At 39.0% G+C, this 19,325-nt stretch overlaps 1 protein-coding gene across 1 annotated transcript; it reads right to left on the reverse strand.

The window, feature by feature from the left end:
• Nucleotides 1-665: 665 nt before the first annotated feature.
• On the reverse strand, nucleotides 666-19,118 carry LOC131969922 (sodium channel subunit beta-4-like). The gene is made up of 5 exons (XM_059331152.1): nucleotides 18,449-19,118; nucleotides 9,252-9,415; nucleotides 8,282-8,501; nucleotides 8,007-8,136; nucleotides 666-6,420 (listed from the first exon to the last, which is right to left on the reverse strand). Exons 1-5 carry the CDS (start codon nucleotides 18,540-18,542, stop codon nucleotides 6,327-6,329), a joined length of 702 nt encoding a protein of 233 aa, XP_059187135.1. The 5' UTR covers nucleotides 18,543-19,118; the 3' UTR covers nucleotides 666-6,326.
• Between the last annotated feature and the right edge of the window lie 207 nt (nucleotides 19,119-19,325).

Here is a 19,325-nt window from a genome sequence, read left to right on the forward strand (position 1 = left end):
CCATTAACTTAGTGCAGTTGTTAAAATTGCCACAACAGGCCCCACGTCTCTGGAACTCTCTACCCCTTGAGGTCAGACAGGCTTCATCACTAGCCTCTTTTAAATCCCTACTGAAAACTTTCTTTTATCGCAAAGCCTTTTTAACTACTTAATCTCCTGGTTGTTTTCTCCCCCAGCTTGTGCCACTTTCTATGTTTTGACATTTGTGATTCCAACTTGTCTGCATTGCACTTTACTTTGCTTTGTTGTTTTATTGTAATTTTTTCTGTCTTCCACTATGTTTTTATCTCTTGCCTGTAAAGCACTTTGTAACTTTGTTAAGAAAAGTGCTATACAAATAAAGTTTGTTATTATTATTATTATTATTATTATTATTATACCACAACGAGAATTTCAGGGAAAATGTCAGGGGAATTTGATTTGATTTATTGTCCCAGAAGGAACCATTAAGGTCCAAATATTGATTAGTACTCCCCAGTATCAATATCAACCACTTCCTATTCTTCTGTGTCTGTGTTTTCTCACAGGAATAAACTGCATATATTTACTAATCATACATAAACACACAATCAAATCCGATCTATACCAAATTAAGTGATTTCTCTATTTATCAGCTTTAATAAAGTGACTAACCATGCATAAAGACACAATGAGACTCACCAGTATTGTGGGAATTTCAAACAACATTTTATTTCCAGTATGTATTTTTTTTTAACAAGTCAAAAGTTTGAGGTGCATAGTCATGAAGGGAGCATGAGCAACATGGTCACAAATACAGACAAACAGCTGAACATTCAGAGGAAAGTTGATTTAGGAAACCCGGGGTTGCAGATGTGTTGTGTATGTGTACCATGGGCTGTGCTGATGTAAGCAAAATATGGTCATTTGCTGCAAGAAGTCTACTTACTATAAAATACTGTAATTTTTATAACATTGGTGTATAGTGTGCAATGTGTAGATATGATTTTGTCACTTTGATTAAGATAAAATTACATCAACAGCCGCTAGATGTGTAGAAAACATTGTTGACATAGTTTAAAATGCAGGACTGTAGGGGGAAATCGTGGAGAGGTCAGTGTCAGCCTGTGCTTGTAATTCAAATCTCCAGCCAGCTAGCCTTGATCTATAAGGCTATCTCTTACAAGAATCATAAGAGGCAGTTTGCTGGGCATGTATTGACACATGATAGGTCACAATATGCTTCAAAGTTTGGCATCACTCACGATAATTTGAAGAAAAATGCCAAGATAGGAATATATTGCTCCTAGTTAGTCTCATTTCATTGATCACCCCCTTGGTCCAGACTTACTGTAAAGCTGACGTTTCTGCTGAACTACACCGACATTAGATCAGCGGTGTGATCTTTTGATCTTTGTGGAATGTGGGAAGCAGAGAGCTGACGTCAGACTCTTGGCTTGGCAGTGTGAGTTTCAGCTGCTAGAAATACAGAAGTAGTACAGAGCGATATCCTCTACAATTTAGTACTGAAATGCCGTTAATACAGCGGTAGACGGTAATACAACATTATTTAGCAGTTTAAGTGTACTAAGTGAGTTGTGTGTCATTATAATATAGTGTTGTAACAACAGCAGACGTGAGACTCTTGGATTGGCAGTATGAGTTTCAGCCGCTCTGGCAGTAAGAGCAATACTAACTCTAAGGAATCATAGTGGTCAGTCAGATCTCTTTGTTTGTATTTTAGTGATTATTTGTGACAGTAACACTGAGACTATCAGTAAATATTAAATGCTCACTATGGGAGCGGTTTGATAAAGGTTCACTTTTGTACAAATTGTTGCACATAACATCAGATTCAGTGTAAACTTACACATCAATCACCCTTCTTTAAATGTAGATAAAATGCCCAATAGGCAAAGGGATTAAAATGATGTACACTTGTAAACAATCTAACTAGTAGCGCCATGTAAAGCAATTGGCAAAAATGTATCACTATTTATGTTGTTTTCATGTTGTTTTAGCTATGAAAATCGAAGCAATGCATGTATCTCGTGTATACATAAGAGCTTAGCTTTAAGTTTAGTTGACACCGTTTTTTTGAGTATGCAGCAATTTTAATATGAATCAAAATGTGCATTTTGAAGTTGTATGTCTCCTCAGATTCCACTAGAGGGAAGATTACTTGATGTGTTGAAGTTTGACCACTGGGTGGCAGTCATACTGTATTTACTGGGCTGTATTGCACCACTGCAGAGAAGCATCCCACACTGTACAGGGCAGACTCAGTACTGCAGCAACAGCTAAGCAGTTGTCTTACCTCAAGAGTCATGTAAGGTTCAGGACAGATATTAAAGACGGCAGGTCAGAGTGTACAAAGGGACTTGTGTGAGAAAAGATAACTCATTGAAAACAGTAAAAACAGTCAATGCAACTTGATGTAGACTGCAATAAATCAGATAGCATTGGTTTATCTATCACACATACTATATAGGTAACTTTCTTTCAACAGGGCATCACCCTGATACCTCCCTCATATACTTGTGTCTGGGTATAGTTCCACTTTGTTAACAGGTTTACTTTTTTACTAAATGTTTACTAAAACATGACAATCCAGTTAGGGATCACAGAAATAAGTGGGGACCACATAATGGAGGCTGCATCCACAAAAGTACAAGTTATGCATCACAATCCCTACATGAAACCACCTGTTTGTTATGCTATGTCAGGAAGAAGACAGATCAACTCGGCAATATTGCTTTTCCCTATAGGAAGACTTTGGATGTACATGTGTGCCCTCTTCACTGAGGAATCTGCACAACACTTGTTAGGCAAGGAAGCAAGTGTATGTGTGTGTCTGTGTGTGTAGTGCTTCCATAAACCCTTTAACATTCACAGTTTTGTAACACAACGAGGACGCTGCATCACTTCTAACCCTGCACAGTCATAGCGTTAGAAGCAATTACAGTTTTCCAAAAGCAGAGACATCTGTCTAATGCATCGATTGTTGATACATTAGTCCAACTGAAATACATTAGTACAGTGCAGATACATACGTCGGTACAATGAACAGTGCCGTGGACAGACAGAGTTGCCACCACAGCCAGTCCAGACACATCTATAAAGTGCCTTATAACAGGTTATTGCATAATCTGATGTCCGTCTTATTGCTTCCATTGAAAGCAAGAAGGGAAATGCACTCCAGTTTTAGAGGGCAGCAGGCTGACAAAGGTAAAAAATAGAAAAATCATATCAAATCTTGCCACAGAGCTCTGTTCCAATGAGACAACATGTAGTCAGACAATGTGAAAACCATTTGGACACAATGCTGTTGACGGGTAAACACAACATGGAAATGCTGTATTTTGTTATCTTTTGTAATACATTATAAAAGTATAATAACTCCTTGATTTCCTGTTTTGTGCACCCACTCTGAAACGTGGTAAAGTGCTATATTGTTTGTTTGCAAGGCCAGCGGATTACACTCAAAGTGGCTCTTAGTATGTGAGTGCATGTGTATGTGCGTGCGTGTGTTTGTGTGTAGCGTTCTGCTGTCACAGCTATTCCAGCGATGTGTGAGGGTGTGGCAGGTCATTTCTGCCAGCTTCACATTAGTGACCTCTCGTACTGAGAGCGGGGTCTAGTTTCCGGTTGGCATCTTAGCACTAAGTTCATCTACTTATCACAAGGTGGAGTAGAAGTGACTTTAAAAAAAAAAACTTTTCTTATTTCTCTTTATTTCAACAAAATATGATGACTGCTAAAATGTAACAATCTGTTTAATTTGAGTGTCCTACCATTTAAATGTGTATAGAATATATTTTTTTTCTTTTTGTTAATTTACTCTCAACATCTCCCAGCTCCCTCTAAACTTCATCACTTGTTACTCTTTTGTTCTTTCTGATAAACCCTTGAATGCTAAGATACCGCTACTTTTTAGAAACCCAACACAAACTTTTTATAATCTTCAATGCCCCATATTCCGAAATAAATCACAGCAAATCGTTCTTGGCTAATCTGAACTTTGAACTGAGTAAAACACCGAAAGTATTGGCTGGTTGTAAAAAAAATAAAATAAAAAAAAAAGAAGAAGAAGAGAAAAGACCCTTGGCAAAGAAGGATGAATCTCCTGGCCTATTGGGATATATTCACACATTCATTTGATAATAATATATTGAATCCGATTTTTAGAATAAATTAAAATATACTTTTTTTTGACAATATCTAACATCTATTCCCTGACAGTCTATACATTCAGTTATCCGTCCCAATGCTATGCAACCTGCACTACTGAGGCAGCATCAGTGGACTTGTTTGGACTATTTTAGCACAATTATGTGTGTGTTACATGACAGTTTTCTTATCAATTTGTATTGGAAGGTAGCCAGTTAGAGTCTGCATATGATTGTGGAAATGTGGAAATGGATTTGTTTCCATAGAACTGTCCCTACTTACAGTATATTCTGCTGATAAGCCGCTGAAGAAAGCGCCAACTTCTTAAACTTCTAGCGGAGTTGTTCAACTGTATGATTCACATTTCGAGATGTTAAAATGTTGAATAAAAATGTATTTTACGCTTCCCGTTCCACAAATACCTACAGGCCATTCCTATACTCTAAAAGAAGAGTCCCTCTTGGATCACCCTGACCTGGTTAAAAAAAAAGAGAAGTGTATCCTTGTTGGGACGTGCTTATGAAGCATTGACAGAGCTTCAGTCAGTTGAGGTGGACGTGAAGGGTTAAATGGGACCATACAGAGACACACAGAAAGGTTCTTGTACTGTGGTGCTAGACAACATATAGCCTACTTATATGAAGTTATATAAAATGCGCACATGCTAAAAATGCATTGGTTATTAGTCAGAAGCAGCATGATTAAATTCATTCATTTCTATAGGGAGCTGGGTAGTCTAGGGATTGTCTTTGATGAGGGTAAGGGTTGTTGATTTTTTTTTTTTTTTTATACATTTTCAGTTTTTTTATCCTCCCACCAGCAGAGGGAGCAGAAGCAGAACAGGCACCTGTGTTTCATCTAAAGCAAAATAATAAAATGTGTGCTGAACCGGATCCTTCGGTCACCTAAGAAAGCCCAGTTGTCAGCTTTAGTTAACCAGCAGTTGATCCAAATCTACTGTCGGCAATAATGACCCAAACACCCCAAAGTTGTGTCAAACCTAGACCCAGCTGTTAACAGGCAGGTTGAAGTTCAGGCTGGCAGTAGTTATGGTTAGATGAGGACTAAAAGGTCAGGAAAAAAAGTCCTTGGTTGTTACTCACAAAAACAGTAAAACATTATCAATCAGTATTGACACCTAATCCTTAAATGTTAAAAATCCAGTTTTACAAGCAGTGTTAAAAAGATATACAACTTGTATTTGCTGCTTTAAATCAGAGCCATTTCTTTGATTATGACCAAAAATGTTGTATTTATGATTAAAACCTGTTGACTGGTCCTCTGGTTTGGGTTTGTGTATTATGTACTGTTCTTCGGTTGACATCATGGCAGTTTATAGGTTGTGGCAATTCATCATGGCATCAAAGGGTGTGAAGAGTTCATTTGCAAAAACATATTTTTATAATTTTTCCAATGCTTTTGTGTGTGTGTGTGTGTGTGTGTGTGTGTGTGTGTGTGTGTGTGTGTGTGTCAAGTCAGGAAATATCAGTAAAACTATGTTGTTTTGATAAGAAATCTCAGTTTTTATTTTCCTAAATGTATAACTTTTTATTGTGCAGTCAAAGGAATATCAGTCTGCTCCAACTGAACTGGTGTTGGTTCATACATTTTAAGAATGTTTTCTTTCTGTTTTTGCAATTGAACTCTGTTTGTTCCCACTGGTTAAGTTTGTTTGGGTCCAAGTTTGACTCGCAGTTGTGAATGGAAGCATCATCAAACCTACTGGTAGCATGTCAACTGAAACTGGTTAACTGTAGTTTGGAGTGGCGGCTGATTTGTGAAATTTGGTGTATACATAAGTACAACGAAACGAAGGAACTGCTTTGTGCAAAGTTCTTTCTCAGCGTTGATGTACAAATGGTATTGAAACCATGAGTGTATATAATTGGAGGCAGAGACAGTTCACTTGAGGTTCCACTGTAGACAAAGTGTTAGGTTTCAGTAAGATGGAGAGCAGAATTCGATAACAGAGGCTGCACACTGGGGCCAATGGGCTGCCGTGTAGGTGAGAGAGTGATCCAGGCCTATATGCACATTCCACACTTCCCAAATCTCAAGCATGATTTAAAATAGACATTTACATGTTGTATTAGTTAGCCGCTAGTAAGATAAAACAGTCCACTGATAACAGCATTTTCTCTGAGCGTGTACATTTGTCTAACATATATACAAACATACGGACATACTTTGCATTTTACTCATGCCTTTGGTGTCCCTTTGTTGTCTGCTTTGGCTCCTGAAAGTCCATTTTCTGTGTTGTCATTCCCTGAGGAGGTCACCAGGCACTCTTTGCTGCAGGGGACAGAGAAACCAAAGGGTAAGATGTACATCAACTGAGGGAGGTGATATACAGGAGTGATAAGAGCTATATATACTGCATGGTTTCTTTTTTTACATAGTCTCACCCTCATAACCCCAAATAATAAGCTTGTGTTTGACACAAATTGGAAATATTTAATTAGGATTTTACTGAACCGCTTATCAGAGAAGTTAACTGAAAACTCATCTAAAACCTGAGAACTTGAAATCTCTTGACACTCTTGTAACATTTTGTATAATCACATGTATTACATGTCTGCCTTGCAACTCAATACTGATACACGGTCGCCCATGATATTGGAATAATTATGTTTTCAGACACAAACCTCTGTTAATTGTGGTTTCATTTTAATTGTGATATGTCTGGAAGAGATTGATTGATACAGTTTTGAGAATCACATTCATGGAAAGAGGTAAAACATATTTTATTCCAACCTTATGGGTGACCGTGTATAACAAATGTGACGGATGTGAAAAGACAAAATAGAGATTTGTCACTATTTTTCTGTCAGATGAGGCTGCAGTTATGCTGGGTATAGCCAAACATTAGAAAATGTCCTGTTTACAAGGACAAGAATATATATATATATATATATATATATTTATATTTTATGAATATGAAAAGGATCAAAGCTGGTATTGTTTGACTGGAGAAGATTGGATAGTAGTTGGTACTGTGTTGTTTAAGGTATCAAGTAACTAATCATAGCTCTAACTAGACCTTACACCAGATTATTTAATCTCTAGTCACGTTATTAGAGGTCATGTGATATGATTCCTCAAAGTTTCACCTTTCATTAGACCCCAGAATGACGACTTTATGTTGCAGGGTTCAAAATGTACGGACATTGGTATGTCATCATAGTTATCAAGGATGCTATTGGTGTCTCCATTAATACATAGTCATAATTATTATTATGATAACTATAAAAATGTGTAAAATAATCTTTTTTTAAGATATCTTCATCAAATTTGAACTGGGAGTAGGTAATGTTTTATACTTTGACCCCATTGTGTTTTGAAGCCCATAAGTCCCAGCTATAATGATCTGCAGGCCTGTATTTACCAAACATATTCAGACGGACATAAACATTTTTTTTATATTTTTCAGTGTGTTTCAACTTCCATCACTCAATATCAATAGCACTTACAGTTATTCTGACTCTTTGGGTATAAACTCCAGAGTGTTGCCTTTCAAATGTGATCAAAACCACAGATTTACTCAAAAACTATTCAAGAACAGCTTTCAATTTACTTTGGGTATGTCTTTGATATGTTTTTTTAGGCGTTTTCGGGTTAATTTGCAGCAAAACGAAGGGGTTAAACCCTTTATCGCTTTGATAATTGTGACAAATGTAAAGAGGTTCTTTTAGTCTCATCTGGGTTTCATCTTCTGTTATTGTTTTTATTTTTTTATTGTAATACAGGAATTGATTACCACATCCAGATAGCAAGTACCAGCAGTACTATATTTGATAAGAAGCCGAGTACTATCTATAATAAACTATATTCAGTATATTTTTTCATTTGTCCTTAGTATCCTGTAGAGACCTACTCACTTCTTCTCGTCATCCTTCAGTAAGAAGTGAACAACCAAAGCCTTTATCACCATGACAATGATAACTAATCCAATGACTCCACCCAGCACTGAGACGATGATGGTCGTCAAAGTATTGTCAACCTCCTTCACTGAAAACAGAGAGAGAGAGAGAGAGAGAGGGAAGAATGAGTGAGATGAGACACGAGCAGTGACACCCTCATTATTTTTTTTATCTGTCTCAAGGTAAAGTTAGGTGTTTTCATGTGCCAGGTGTGTAGAAGTGTAGAAGCATACTTTGGTCCACCACATAGAGCATGTAGGAAGCACTGTGGTTGCGGTTCTTCTCTTTTGGGTTCCTGGCGAAACAGATGTACTCTCCCTCGTCCTCAAAGGTGATGTTCCACAGCAGAATGGAGATGTTGTTGGTCTTTGAGGAGCCGACGAACTCCACACGTTCATGGTACACACTGACCCTGGGCTCCACTCCCTCCATGGGAATCACTGCCTCACATAGCTACACACACACACACACACACACACACACACACACACACACACACACACACACACACACACACAGAGTTGACCACATACAGTTAAAAGTGGCTTAACCCTTTATCAGGCGTAGACCCGTATTTGGTAATTTCAGCGGATATCCAAAATAAAAAAAAAGGTTGCAAATTTACTAGATTAAAGTGGCAGATCTACAAGAAAAAAAGTCGCAGATTTAAAAGATTTAAAGTGGCAACTCTGCGAAAAAAAGGAACTTTTTTCTCGCAGATTCACCACTTCAAATCTCGTGATGTCACAGTCGAAACTGTCGATAAGCGATTACGCGACAATTGAAAACCATACATCACCTATACATATTTTAAACCGTTTATTTTGAAGTGAACATAAATACTGTATAACAGGAGTACCTTTTTAAATAATCAAAGCTCCATAAAGTGCACATTTAAATAAAAAAATTATCTTAAATAAAGGCCGCAGCTTGCTTGGAGCAAGGATCACAGTGCAAATTTGAACTATATCGATATATGCGATATGGTCTAATTCCATATCACATTTAAAAAAGTATTGATATATCTTTTATATCGATATATTGCCCAGCCCTACTCTGGGGCCTTTTTTCGTAACGGGGACATGCTGAGTGAGCGGCCATTTTAGAGGGCGTGACCTGAAACCTTCCCAGCGAACACTTTTTACCCTAATGGAAACGTGAACTGCATCACAGGAAAGATCATTGAGGGCCATTTGGCTGTACCTTTAGCAATGTTCCATTGTCATTATAGTGCCAGTTGAAGTAGAGGTTTTTGATGCCAATACAGGAGGAGTAGGTGCAGGGCAGCAGGACTGTGGAGCCATTCATGGCTTCAAGTTGGGGCACTTTGGCTGTCAAGACTTCCAGTCCACCAACACTCCATACACCTGAACCAAGGGAGGAAGAAACAGAGAAAGAAAGTAAAAACATAGTACAGGACAGACCCCAAAATACTGAGTCAATAATGGTTCAGGTTACTATGCTTTTTTTAAGGTGAAAAATGACTCAGTGAAGTAATATTTGTGTGCTGGCTTGCTGGGTTGGGCTAGGATTACTGTAAAAGATGAGTGCAAATGATGAGTAATGGCATTACAAAGTTAAGTAGCTTACTTAATGTAAGTACAGCTTAGGAGATGACAGTTCGCTTATGCTCCTTAAACACCGTTCACTATTCTTTGTTAGTGTGTTTGAATTTCTTGAGTTGAAACTGATGGGTAATGATGTAGCCATAATCAATGCTGCAGCCTTTCAAAACAAAGGAAAGCGTGTTAACCGACAGTTGGCAGTGGTTGGGCTCGGGGAGAGTATCAAGTCTTCATGGTCATAAAGTTGAAAAGCTAGTAATGTGCAAAATATAGTGACCTCATCTTTTATCCTTTCCAGTAAGCAAAAACAATGGTTCTTTCAGATCAGTTGCCCCGCTTTCTCTCTGCTTCCTCATGACTTTTTTCTGAATAGTAATTACACAATGCCAGTGATTTTAGAGATGGGACAAGCAGAGCAGAACTATGGAAAACATGTTGAGGACAGAGTGTCGCTAGATTTGGATGATAAGAACAAATTCTAAGTATCATTGCATTCCAAGGGCATGTCCTCTTCAGCATAAGGCAACATGACCTCTTCAAGTATTTTGACATATGCAAACTGATCCATGATCCCTGGTATGTGATAAATAGGCCCAACACCATAGTAGGAGAAACATCATGATGCTTGCACCACCATGCTTCACTGTCTTCGCTGTGTACTGTGGCTTGAATTCAGAGTTTGGGGCTCGTCTCACAAACTGTCTGCGGCCCTTGGACCCAAAAAGAACAATTTATCTCTCATCAGTCCACAAAATGTTCCTCCATTTCTCTTTAGGCCAGTTGATGTGTTCTTTGGCAAATTGTAACTTCTTCTGCAGATGCCTTTTTTTAACAGAGGGACTTTGCGGGGGGTTCTTGTAAATAGATTAGCTTCACACAGACGTCTTCTATCTGTCACAGCATTTACAGGTAACTCCAGACTGTCTGTGATCATCCTGGAGCTGATCATTGGCTGAGCCTTTGCCATTCTGGTTATTCTTCCATCCATTTTGATGGTTGTCTTCCGTTTTCTGCCACGTGTCTCTGGTTTTGCTCCATATTTTAAAGCACTGGAGATCATTTTAGCTGAACAGCCTATAATTGTTTGCACCTCTTTATAAGTTTTCCCCTCTCCAATCAACTTTTTAATCAAAGTACGCTGTTCTTCTGAACAATGTCTTGAACGACCCATTTTCCTCAGGCTTTCAAAAAGAAATGCATGTTCAACAAGTGCTGGCTTCATCCTTATATAGGGGCCACCTGATTCACACCTGTTTTATCACAAAATTGATGACCTCACTGATTGAATGCCACACTGCTACTTTTTTTAACACACCCCTTTCAACTAATTGCCCAATTGCACAGCCTTAAGAGCTGCATATCACGAATGCTGGGTCTTGTTGGTTTTTTGAGAATCTACTGCACCAACAGGTACCTTGTTTGCCATGTAGCAATAAGAATATACTAAAAACCTGGATTAATCTGGTTAGTCACATTGGACTGCTATTATATTGAACACTACTGTATATACTGTATGTGTGTAAATGTCTTTATGTATCTATGTACATCTGTATAACAGTGTGTATGTGAGTATGTGTATGTATATGTGCGTCTAGCCTACGTTGTTGTCATTTACGTTGTAGTTTCTTTTTCGGTTCAAAAAGAAGAATTAATAAAATGAAAATGGAAAATGAAACTTGGGGGGGAATTGGAAGACTAAAACCTTGACTTGAGTTATTATATTGTATATTATATATATTATTATATATTATAAAACCTGACTGAGTTATTGTCCTCCAACACCAGTGCCCTGCCCTCTACTGGGCTACCGCCCCCTGCTGGTTAAAAACCTGAATAGAGATTCTGCTTCAGGACACATCGGTCAACCAGCCAAAATATTCCAATAGCTTGTTTGCAATCACATGGTGGTAATGACGCATGAAATTCAGATGAAGGGGAAGAAGTGATACATCCTTTGCTACTATTTTCTACCTACTGGTAGCCGATCCCAGAGGTCTGGTGTTTAAAAAAACAAGGCTGGCAATACCTACTCAAAACCTAATGTTAATGCTACTGACTCCCTCTTGTAGTACCAAGCAAGCTCATCATACTGTATCTAAGATCAACAAGCCAAGAGACACTGGCCATGAGACAGAAATGATCCCAAATCAAAAATATTTCTGGTGTCATGTGACATTGTTATGCAAGACAGATAACACATGGTAACTCTTTTATTTCCAAAAGAGACAGTTCATCCTGTCCTGGTATTTGGGTCTTGCTGAGTATGGGTATGTTGCTTTTGCAGTGACAGCTGGTGTCATTCTCAGATTGTTGCTCTGGTGTCTGTCACACACTTGGGGCCTATTTATAAATGCTCCTGCACACACTGACCTGCTCAGGATCACATTGCACTTGGACATGGTGCAAACAGTGTTAGAGTACATGACATGTATGTGTATATGTCGGTGAAGGACTTAAATCTAATTTAGCACTGCATGCTTTGCAGCTCTGTGAAGACATCAGTCGCAACAAAACATGAAAACAACGGAATCCCTCTGGTCCATTTGGATGAAATTACAGTTTTTTTATTATTTAGTTTATTTTAGCACATTGGGTGTTAGATGCTCTGGCCACACTGTAATCAGTTGGGGTGCTCACTTTTAAGTTGAGATGAATTGATATTTTTTGTTTTGCTATTTTGTGGCACATTCTACAATAAGCAATTTGAAGTGTTAAGTTTTCCAATACCAAGTGTAACTTTGGATATTAAACATACAAGAGTTGCAGTATCAGAGCACCAGCACAGTGTGGGATAAACCGGAAAATTAAATATTAATGAAAAGCAAAAACAAAACACACTTATATTTAGAAAAAGAAACCAGCTATTAGTTATTAAAATTATACTGCAGTGTGTAGCAGGCTTAGTGTGTGTAAAGGGTGTTGATGAGATGACCACATAGTTGCAAGCTGATGCTTGTTTTTTTCTTCTCACTTCTTCTCTCCTTTTTTTTTGTCTCAGTATCTCTTAGGCTCAGTTGTGCTGAATTGGATGCAACACAGCTGTGATCTTTAAGTGTTTTCCTGCTTTCCTAGAAGTCCTCACAATTTATGACAGTACAACGAGCAACTTGTTTTAGGCCAAAACATTTCAACTGCTCTCTTTAGGCAAATATCTAAATAAAAATGCAGATTGCAGATGATAGTTGATTGGTTCTGAGTTCTTAGACACACATATTGTTTACCTCTATTCAACCAAAGCCCACACGTGATTGGTCAGGACTACCCAGACTACAAAATATTACAAACCAGAACGCTTCTGATACCGAAATCTTGCCTACCAATCTGTTTATGGAGATTACTTTTTTAATAACTGTCTGGTCTGTCTAGTAGGAGAACAATCTGGATATATATGTGCAAACAGGTGCATCTCAATAAATTAGAATATGATGGAAAAGTCCATTTCCAGAAGTTCAAGTCAAATAGCCCCAACCAAGTATTGAGTCATATAGATAGATATAGACATACTTTTCAGAGGACAACATTTCCATATTAAACATACTTTTTAAAATTGGTCTTTTGTAATATTCAATTTTTTTGAGACACTGAATTTTAGGTCTTCATTAAATGTAAGCCACAATCATCATAATTAGAAGTAATTAAATACATTAAGACATGAAATGTTTCATTCTGTGTGTAATGGATCTATATGATGTGTTATTTCCACGTTTTGAATTTAATTACTGACATAAATAAACTTTCTGTGATATTCTAATTTATTGAGATGCAGCTGTACAGACTAAAAAAATGTTTTATAGTGATATAAATATCTGGTACTTGTTAGGTTCATGTGGCAACACAGTTTTAAACCTCTGAATGTTGCATTAAAAGAGTATAATTATACACTAAAAGTATTTCAGTGTGAATGGGCTGGTTTTGCTTTTTCTTTGTTCAGTTTTCTAAATTCTTCTTCTCAGTCTCACCTTTTTCCTCTTGTCTTCCAACATCTGATATTTTTACCTCTCCTCTGTAGTCATCTTGACTCGTCTCCTCTACTTTTAGTCACAACTCAGGCCATTTGGGTTCTCCTTGTTCTCTTCCCTTTCTGGTTTTTCTTACTATTCTTTTTTAACAGCAGTGAGCACTTTCTCTCTCTCTCTCTGTTTCTCAATATTCCTGTCTTACTTGCTCTCAGAACTCCGGGACGCTATAACTAAATAAGAAGGGGAGAGATGTGTGGAGCTGGTCTGTGTATGTTTGCATGTTCTCTGGTGTGGGACAGCCATGGAAACAATGGCAGCTTAAATGTTAAATCCTCTGCCTGCCTTTTAAACTCTGCTAAGTGGACTAATGAATAATCTTTTACGATCTATCCCTAATTACTGGTCCAATGCCACTGAGTAAGGTTTTGTAAACAAGTGCTTCAGAGGGAAAACAAATGAGCATACAAGCGAGAATCTCCCTCCGAAATGTCTCACGCAGTGTGTTTTTCTACCCACACAGGAAACATGATGATCTTTTACATATCTGAGGTGTGTCCCCCCTCGTGCTTAGAAATAGATTTCACCCCTCCCTCCTTCTTCTTCTCTCCACCCCCTTCCTCTTCTTCTTAAATCTCTTTAGTTTTCTCCGCAACACCCACAGACACACATTATGTAGTAATATACTATGTTGTGCTGCATGTGTGTAGTGTATGCGTGTGAACTTTTGTCTGTTCAGTCAGTATAAATGCGTGTGTGTTTGTGAGTGTGTCCATGAGTAATGGAACACGATATTTTTAGCTCCAACTATCAAATATCTCTTTGTCCCAGCTGGGAAACATCAATATCTGAATCACTGATGGGAGGAAAATCAACTGACTGTGTGAGTGTGTGTGTCCTTGGCTTACTGTCAAGGTGAGTTTTTTTTTCTTTTTCTAAAGTAGGCCACAGATTGAAGGGTTAATGTATTTCAGAGTGAACCCATAGAGAACCGACCGAAGACATTATTACCTCTCTGAAAAAGAGAGAGAGAGAGAGAGAGAGAGAGAGAGAGAGAGAGAGAGAGAGAGAGAGGATGGGAAGAAGTGAACAGGGAGGAAGAGGAGGAGGAGGGGTAAATAGGGGAGAAGGGCTAATGAAGGAGGTGCAGTGTGTAGGAAGTGATGGAGGAGGTCACGCAAGATGGATAGAGGAGAGGTAGTGAGATGTCCTCTCCAAGGTGAATGAGTGACAGCAGGGCAGAGAATTACAACAGCAGTAAGTAAATCACTATTGGTCAAGACGGGGTCGCATTTGCACCGCACACGCAGATACACACTTATGTAATAGGATAGCCACGCAAACACGTAACAACATACGGTACAATTATCACATTTACATGCCAACGACTGATGCTGTTACTGCTAATTGCAGTGTTACAGCCCGGGCTGCTCTGCATCTGTTTTATGTCTTATGTTGTTTCTTCTCTACAACAAAAGGTGTTGCGTAATCCCTTATGTTAACATATGGCACTATAGACTATAGAGGCGTGTGAAAGTGAAGAGGATGAAAGTGGTTTAACACCAGGGTGGAAGTGACAGTTGTTCTGTTCGCATATCTTGGAACTTTTTGGATTACACGTCTTTGTTTTCTGGAGAGTATTTTTGGTATGTGAAGTGCAGTCTGCCCTCGGAGTCTTGTCTCTTATAATGAGGGCTTGTAATGTTTGTGGCATCTGTATGCGAATAATGAGTGATGCTTTGAGGGTGAATAATATCAGTACAAACTCTTCAATCTGTGTACAAATTACATGACTTAAGACTTTCAAATTGTATGCAATGCACATGCAAAAATCCAAATTTGTGCCAGTCCTTTCCCCATGTTTATGTTTGGAGTTAGTGGCGCCCTCTAGGTGCTGTTGTTGTTATGAATGACTCTGAGGCAGGAGATAAAGCACAAAAGTTGCATTTAAGGTGGATGGGTCACACAAACCAGGAGAACGGCGTTGGTTTCCCATGTGAAAACAAAAGTACACGATGTGATTCAAACATCGCTTAACTTATGTGCCTCATGTTTTTACGTAACAATGTCACTTTCTGGCACTTACATGCAATGATTTACTTTTTAATCGGTCTTTTATAATACCTAGCTAGGAGGTTTTTGCATAACTTGGTGGTTGGTTTTGTAGCCTAAATTCAACTAAACTGCAGCCTTTTTTGACAACAGGGAACCTTACGTTTATGTATAATAATGTGTCAATCTCCTGCAACCAGTAGGGTCACTATTTGTGCATATCATATGAATGCAAAATTGGATTTGGGCCTATGCATTGCATGCAATTTAAAAGTGTAAAGTCGTGTTATTTGTATGCAGATTGAAGAGACCTGGTTTATAATATAGTTCCAAGGGCCTAGTCTTGCTCTTTGGATTGGTAAATTGGTGTCAGATTCTTATAATCTCTCTGATTATTGTATCAAAAGTGCACATTACTACAATAAGAGTTTGTTGTTAAGTATTCTAAAGGAAAGAAACTCTAAAAAGAATTAGATATCCTCAGATTCTCTTCCACATCTGGTTTGGATTTGGGGTTTTGTTTCATTTGTATTTTCCCTGGCTTCATTTTCTGTTGCCAAAGGGCGTGTTGAGAGAGATTGCTGCAATGTTTTGGCAAAGATTATAGGAATCTAGGAGGCATGACAATTAAGCAGATGCAAAATGTGCACATTTAGATGAATAACCATATGCTGTATCAAATAGATTATAGAACTTAAAAGATAGAGGATTATAGAACATCAAACAGTCAATTTGATGCCTTAAAGAATTCATCATATCACTACATAGTGGGCATAATAGTTAATAACTGAAAGGACTGGAATGGCAGTACCTAAACAAAACAGAACTTATGAATTCTTATTTGACTGGCACCCCAAGATGGCTGCCACAAAATGAGTTGATCCAAGGTCTTTAGAAGGTCAACAACAACAAAAAAGAAAAGAGGGAATGATTGTGATTAATTGACAATAGGGAAGGGACCACAGGGGCTACCACTGGGTCCTGGATTGTTTTTAGATCCAAAGTTTTGGATTAATAGCAATACAACTGTCTTGGTGGCCTAAACTGCACCAGATTTAACAGACCTCATAGCAATGAAAAACAAAATAAAAGAAGGTGACCCACTGTTCTAATTACAACAGCAAATACCCAAAAGAAGAAGCAACACAACTAAAAATACAGACTGGCATCCAACTCCATCCAGGTGGTGCCAAGAAAACTACTGGCCCATTAAAGCTGCTTAATAATATATCATCATTTAAGAATGCTGTACAGGCTATTACATTATAGAGGACTCTATATAATTACATGCTTTGGGAAAGTCAGTTTTCATGGTTCTAATTCATAGACATATATTTCTGCTTCTAATATGATGTCAGCAAAATCACATTTGTATTTGCCTTATAGTTTATATAATGCTATCCAAATGAAAACAAAATGCTGCAAATTCTTTTATGTTTGACATTTTATTAACTGGCATTTCAAGACAAGTGTTTCAAACATCCCAGCACCATGGTCTTGTGCATTCTTCATAAAGCTTTGTGTCAAAATGTTACAAGTAAAAGGCCACATAAATGACAAGATGGTGTTGGATTTAGCTCTTCTTTAATAATGCCAAGTAAGTGTCTTTTTTCATATTTCTTGTAATGGTTTATGTTGAATCTTTAAAAAGCTCTTGTATGTACAAGCATTTAGTGAGTGATGAGCTGACGTCAGATTGGCTGTTCTGGGGCCTTTGTGCCAAATGATGCTTGTAAAGAGGGTCAGTCATCTGTTATGCTGGACTTATCTTGGCCAAAATGCAGCACTTGTGAGTTTTACAAGCAAATATTTACTTTGACAATTCCCAAGAGAGAGTAAACAGCTAAAACAGCACTCTTTTTTGACTCTTTTGAGGTAAATTATAGCACTAGATAATATCTCTGCATGTGATTTCTGGGTGTAGAACAGGCTTAAACATGAAATATCATGACCATAGAGTGAAACTAAAATTAAATTCTTCACAAATACCTCTTGGCCGTGTTTTTGATCCTTTTACAGCCCGACTGTGAACTGTGCTGAGTTTCAAAACAACTGAGAGCTAGGAGGGAAATTTTGGGATGTGGGGGGACTATTGGGCGCTACAACAAAATCAAGGAGTGTATGAGCAAAAACACGGATCACCACTGCACCACTACGTCACTACCAGTAATACTACATCCACACTCTCTCTCTCTCTCTCTCTCTCACACACACACACACACACACACACACAGACATGAACTGTAGCCATAACAAATGTTTTTAATGCACTCCGGCAAGCTTAAGTTTTTCCATTTTTTCCCCTCCCCTAGTGTTGCCTTGAACTGGCACCGTCATAATCACGTACATGAAGAGTCATTTAGCCAGTCACTCATCCAGCCTCAGCATCCACAAGTTCAAGTTGGACAAGGATGGGATGTTATTGACCTTGATGGCCTCAGCACAGCAACAAGTAAATATCACCTGTGACATCACCATGCACTTCAGCCTCCAGGTGTGGACAGAGAATGATGAGACAGTGCAGCTGAAGCAGGCAATACAACAGCAGATGTTGGTATGAAATAGTAATAATTATTTTTTTAAAAGGGTATAAATTGACTGTGACAGCTGTGAACCATGGAGCCACAGTGGCATAGAAAATACTGAAACAAAAGAAGCAAAAGAGGAGGATGCAGAGGGCATATAGGTTTAAATGCATATAATTAGAGGGATTTGTCCAATCAGAAGCTGCAACTATGAAGAAAATATGTTGTTGTTGTGCAATGTAGAGATAGAGTGTTCAGAGTAAAGAATGACAGCTGAAGGTATGGAGAGAAGTATAACTCACCGAACAGCAGTGCAACTGCCAGACCAGTGTGAAGTATATCCCCTGATCTCAGCCGACCATGGACACTCGAACCGGTGCTGTCCACTGACGCCATGACACCACCTGTCTGTCTGTCTGTGTTCTTGTCTGTCTATGTGTCTTTGTCAATCTGTCCCCCGTCTGCCAGTCTGGTCAGCCTGAACTGTGTCCAATCTATGCAAATGTGCTTGTGTGTGTGTGTGTTGTGTGTCTCTGGAGCAAGGTGGGACACTGAGCTGTGCAGCTGAAGTCCTGCTCTCAGTCCCTCCCTCTTCTCTCCTCCTCTGCACTCTGTCCCAGGAATGAACAGAGGGAGGAAGCGCAAAGAGAGGAGGATAAATTCCTTCAGGGAGTTCTCTCCCGACCAGTTGTTCCCTGCGCTGCACTCCAGCAGGCCAGAGAAGCAGAGGAGAAAAAAAAAAAGACAAACTGAAGAATGCAGCAGTTGAATGAAGAGTGCAGGCTGTCTGTCTGTCTGTCTGTCTGTCTGTCTGTCTCTCTCCGTCCTCTGTCGCTTTCAGACTCAGTGGTGATTATCCAGCAAAGGAGAGTGTGAGGCGAAAGGCAGAGAGGAGAAGCGAGGCAGAGCGGTGGCGGTGTAGCAGTGTTGTGTCAGTCAGCTCCACTGCTCCAGCAGCAGCAGCAGCAGCAGCAGCAGCAGCCAGGGAAGCAGGCTGGCTGGCAAACCCCACAGGGGGAGACATAGGCTGGAGGGGGGGAGGAGGAGAGCACAAGAGAGGCACGGAGGGATGCTGGAGCAGAGCCAGCAGCCAGGCGGAAAAGCAGAAAGCGCGTGTCTCCCCAGCCAGCGCAGGGAGGAATGAGCAAGAGAGGTACTGCAGAGGTAGAGGCAAGAGAG

This window comes from Centropristis striata, chromosome 4 (genome assembly GCF_030273125.1).
Source record: "Centropristis striata isolate RG_2023a ecotype Rhode Island chromosome 4, C.striata_1.0, whole genome shotgun sequence".
Taxonomy (NCBI): domain Eukaryota; kingdom Metazoa; phylum Chordata; class Actinopteri; order Perciformes; family Serranidae; genus Centropristis; species Centropristis striata.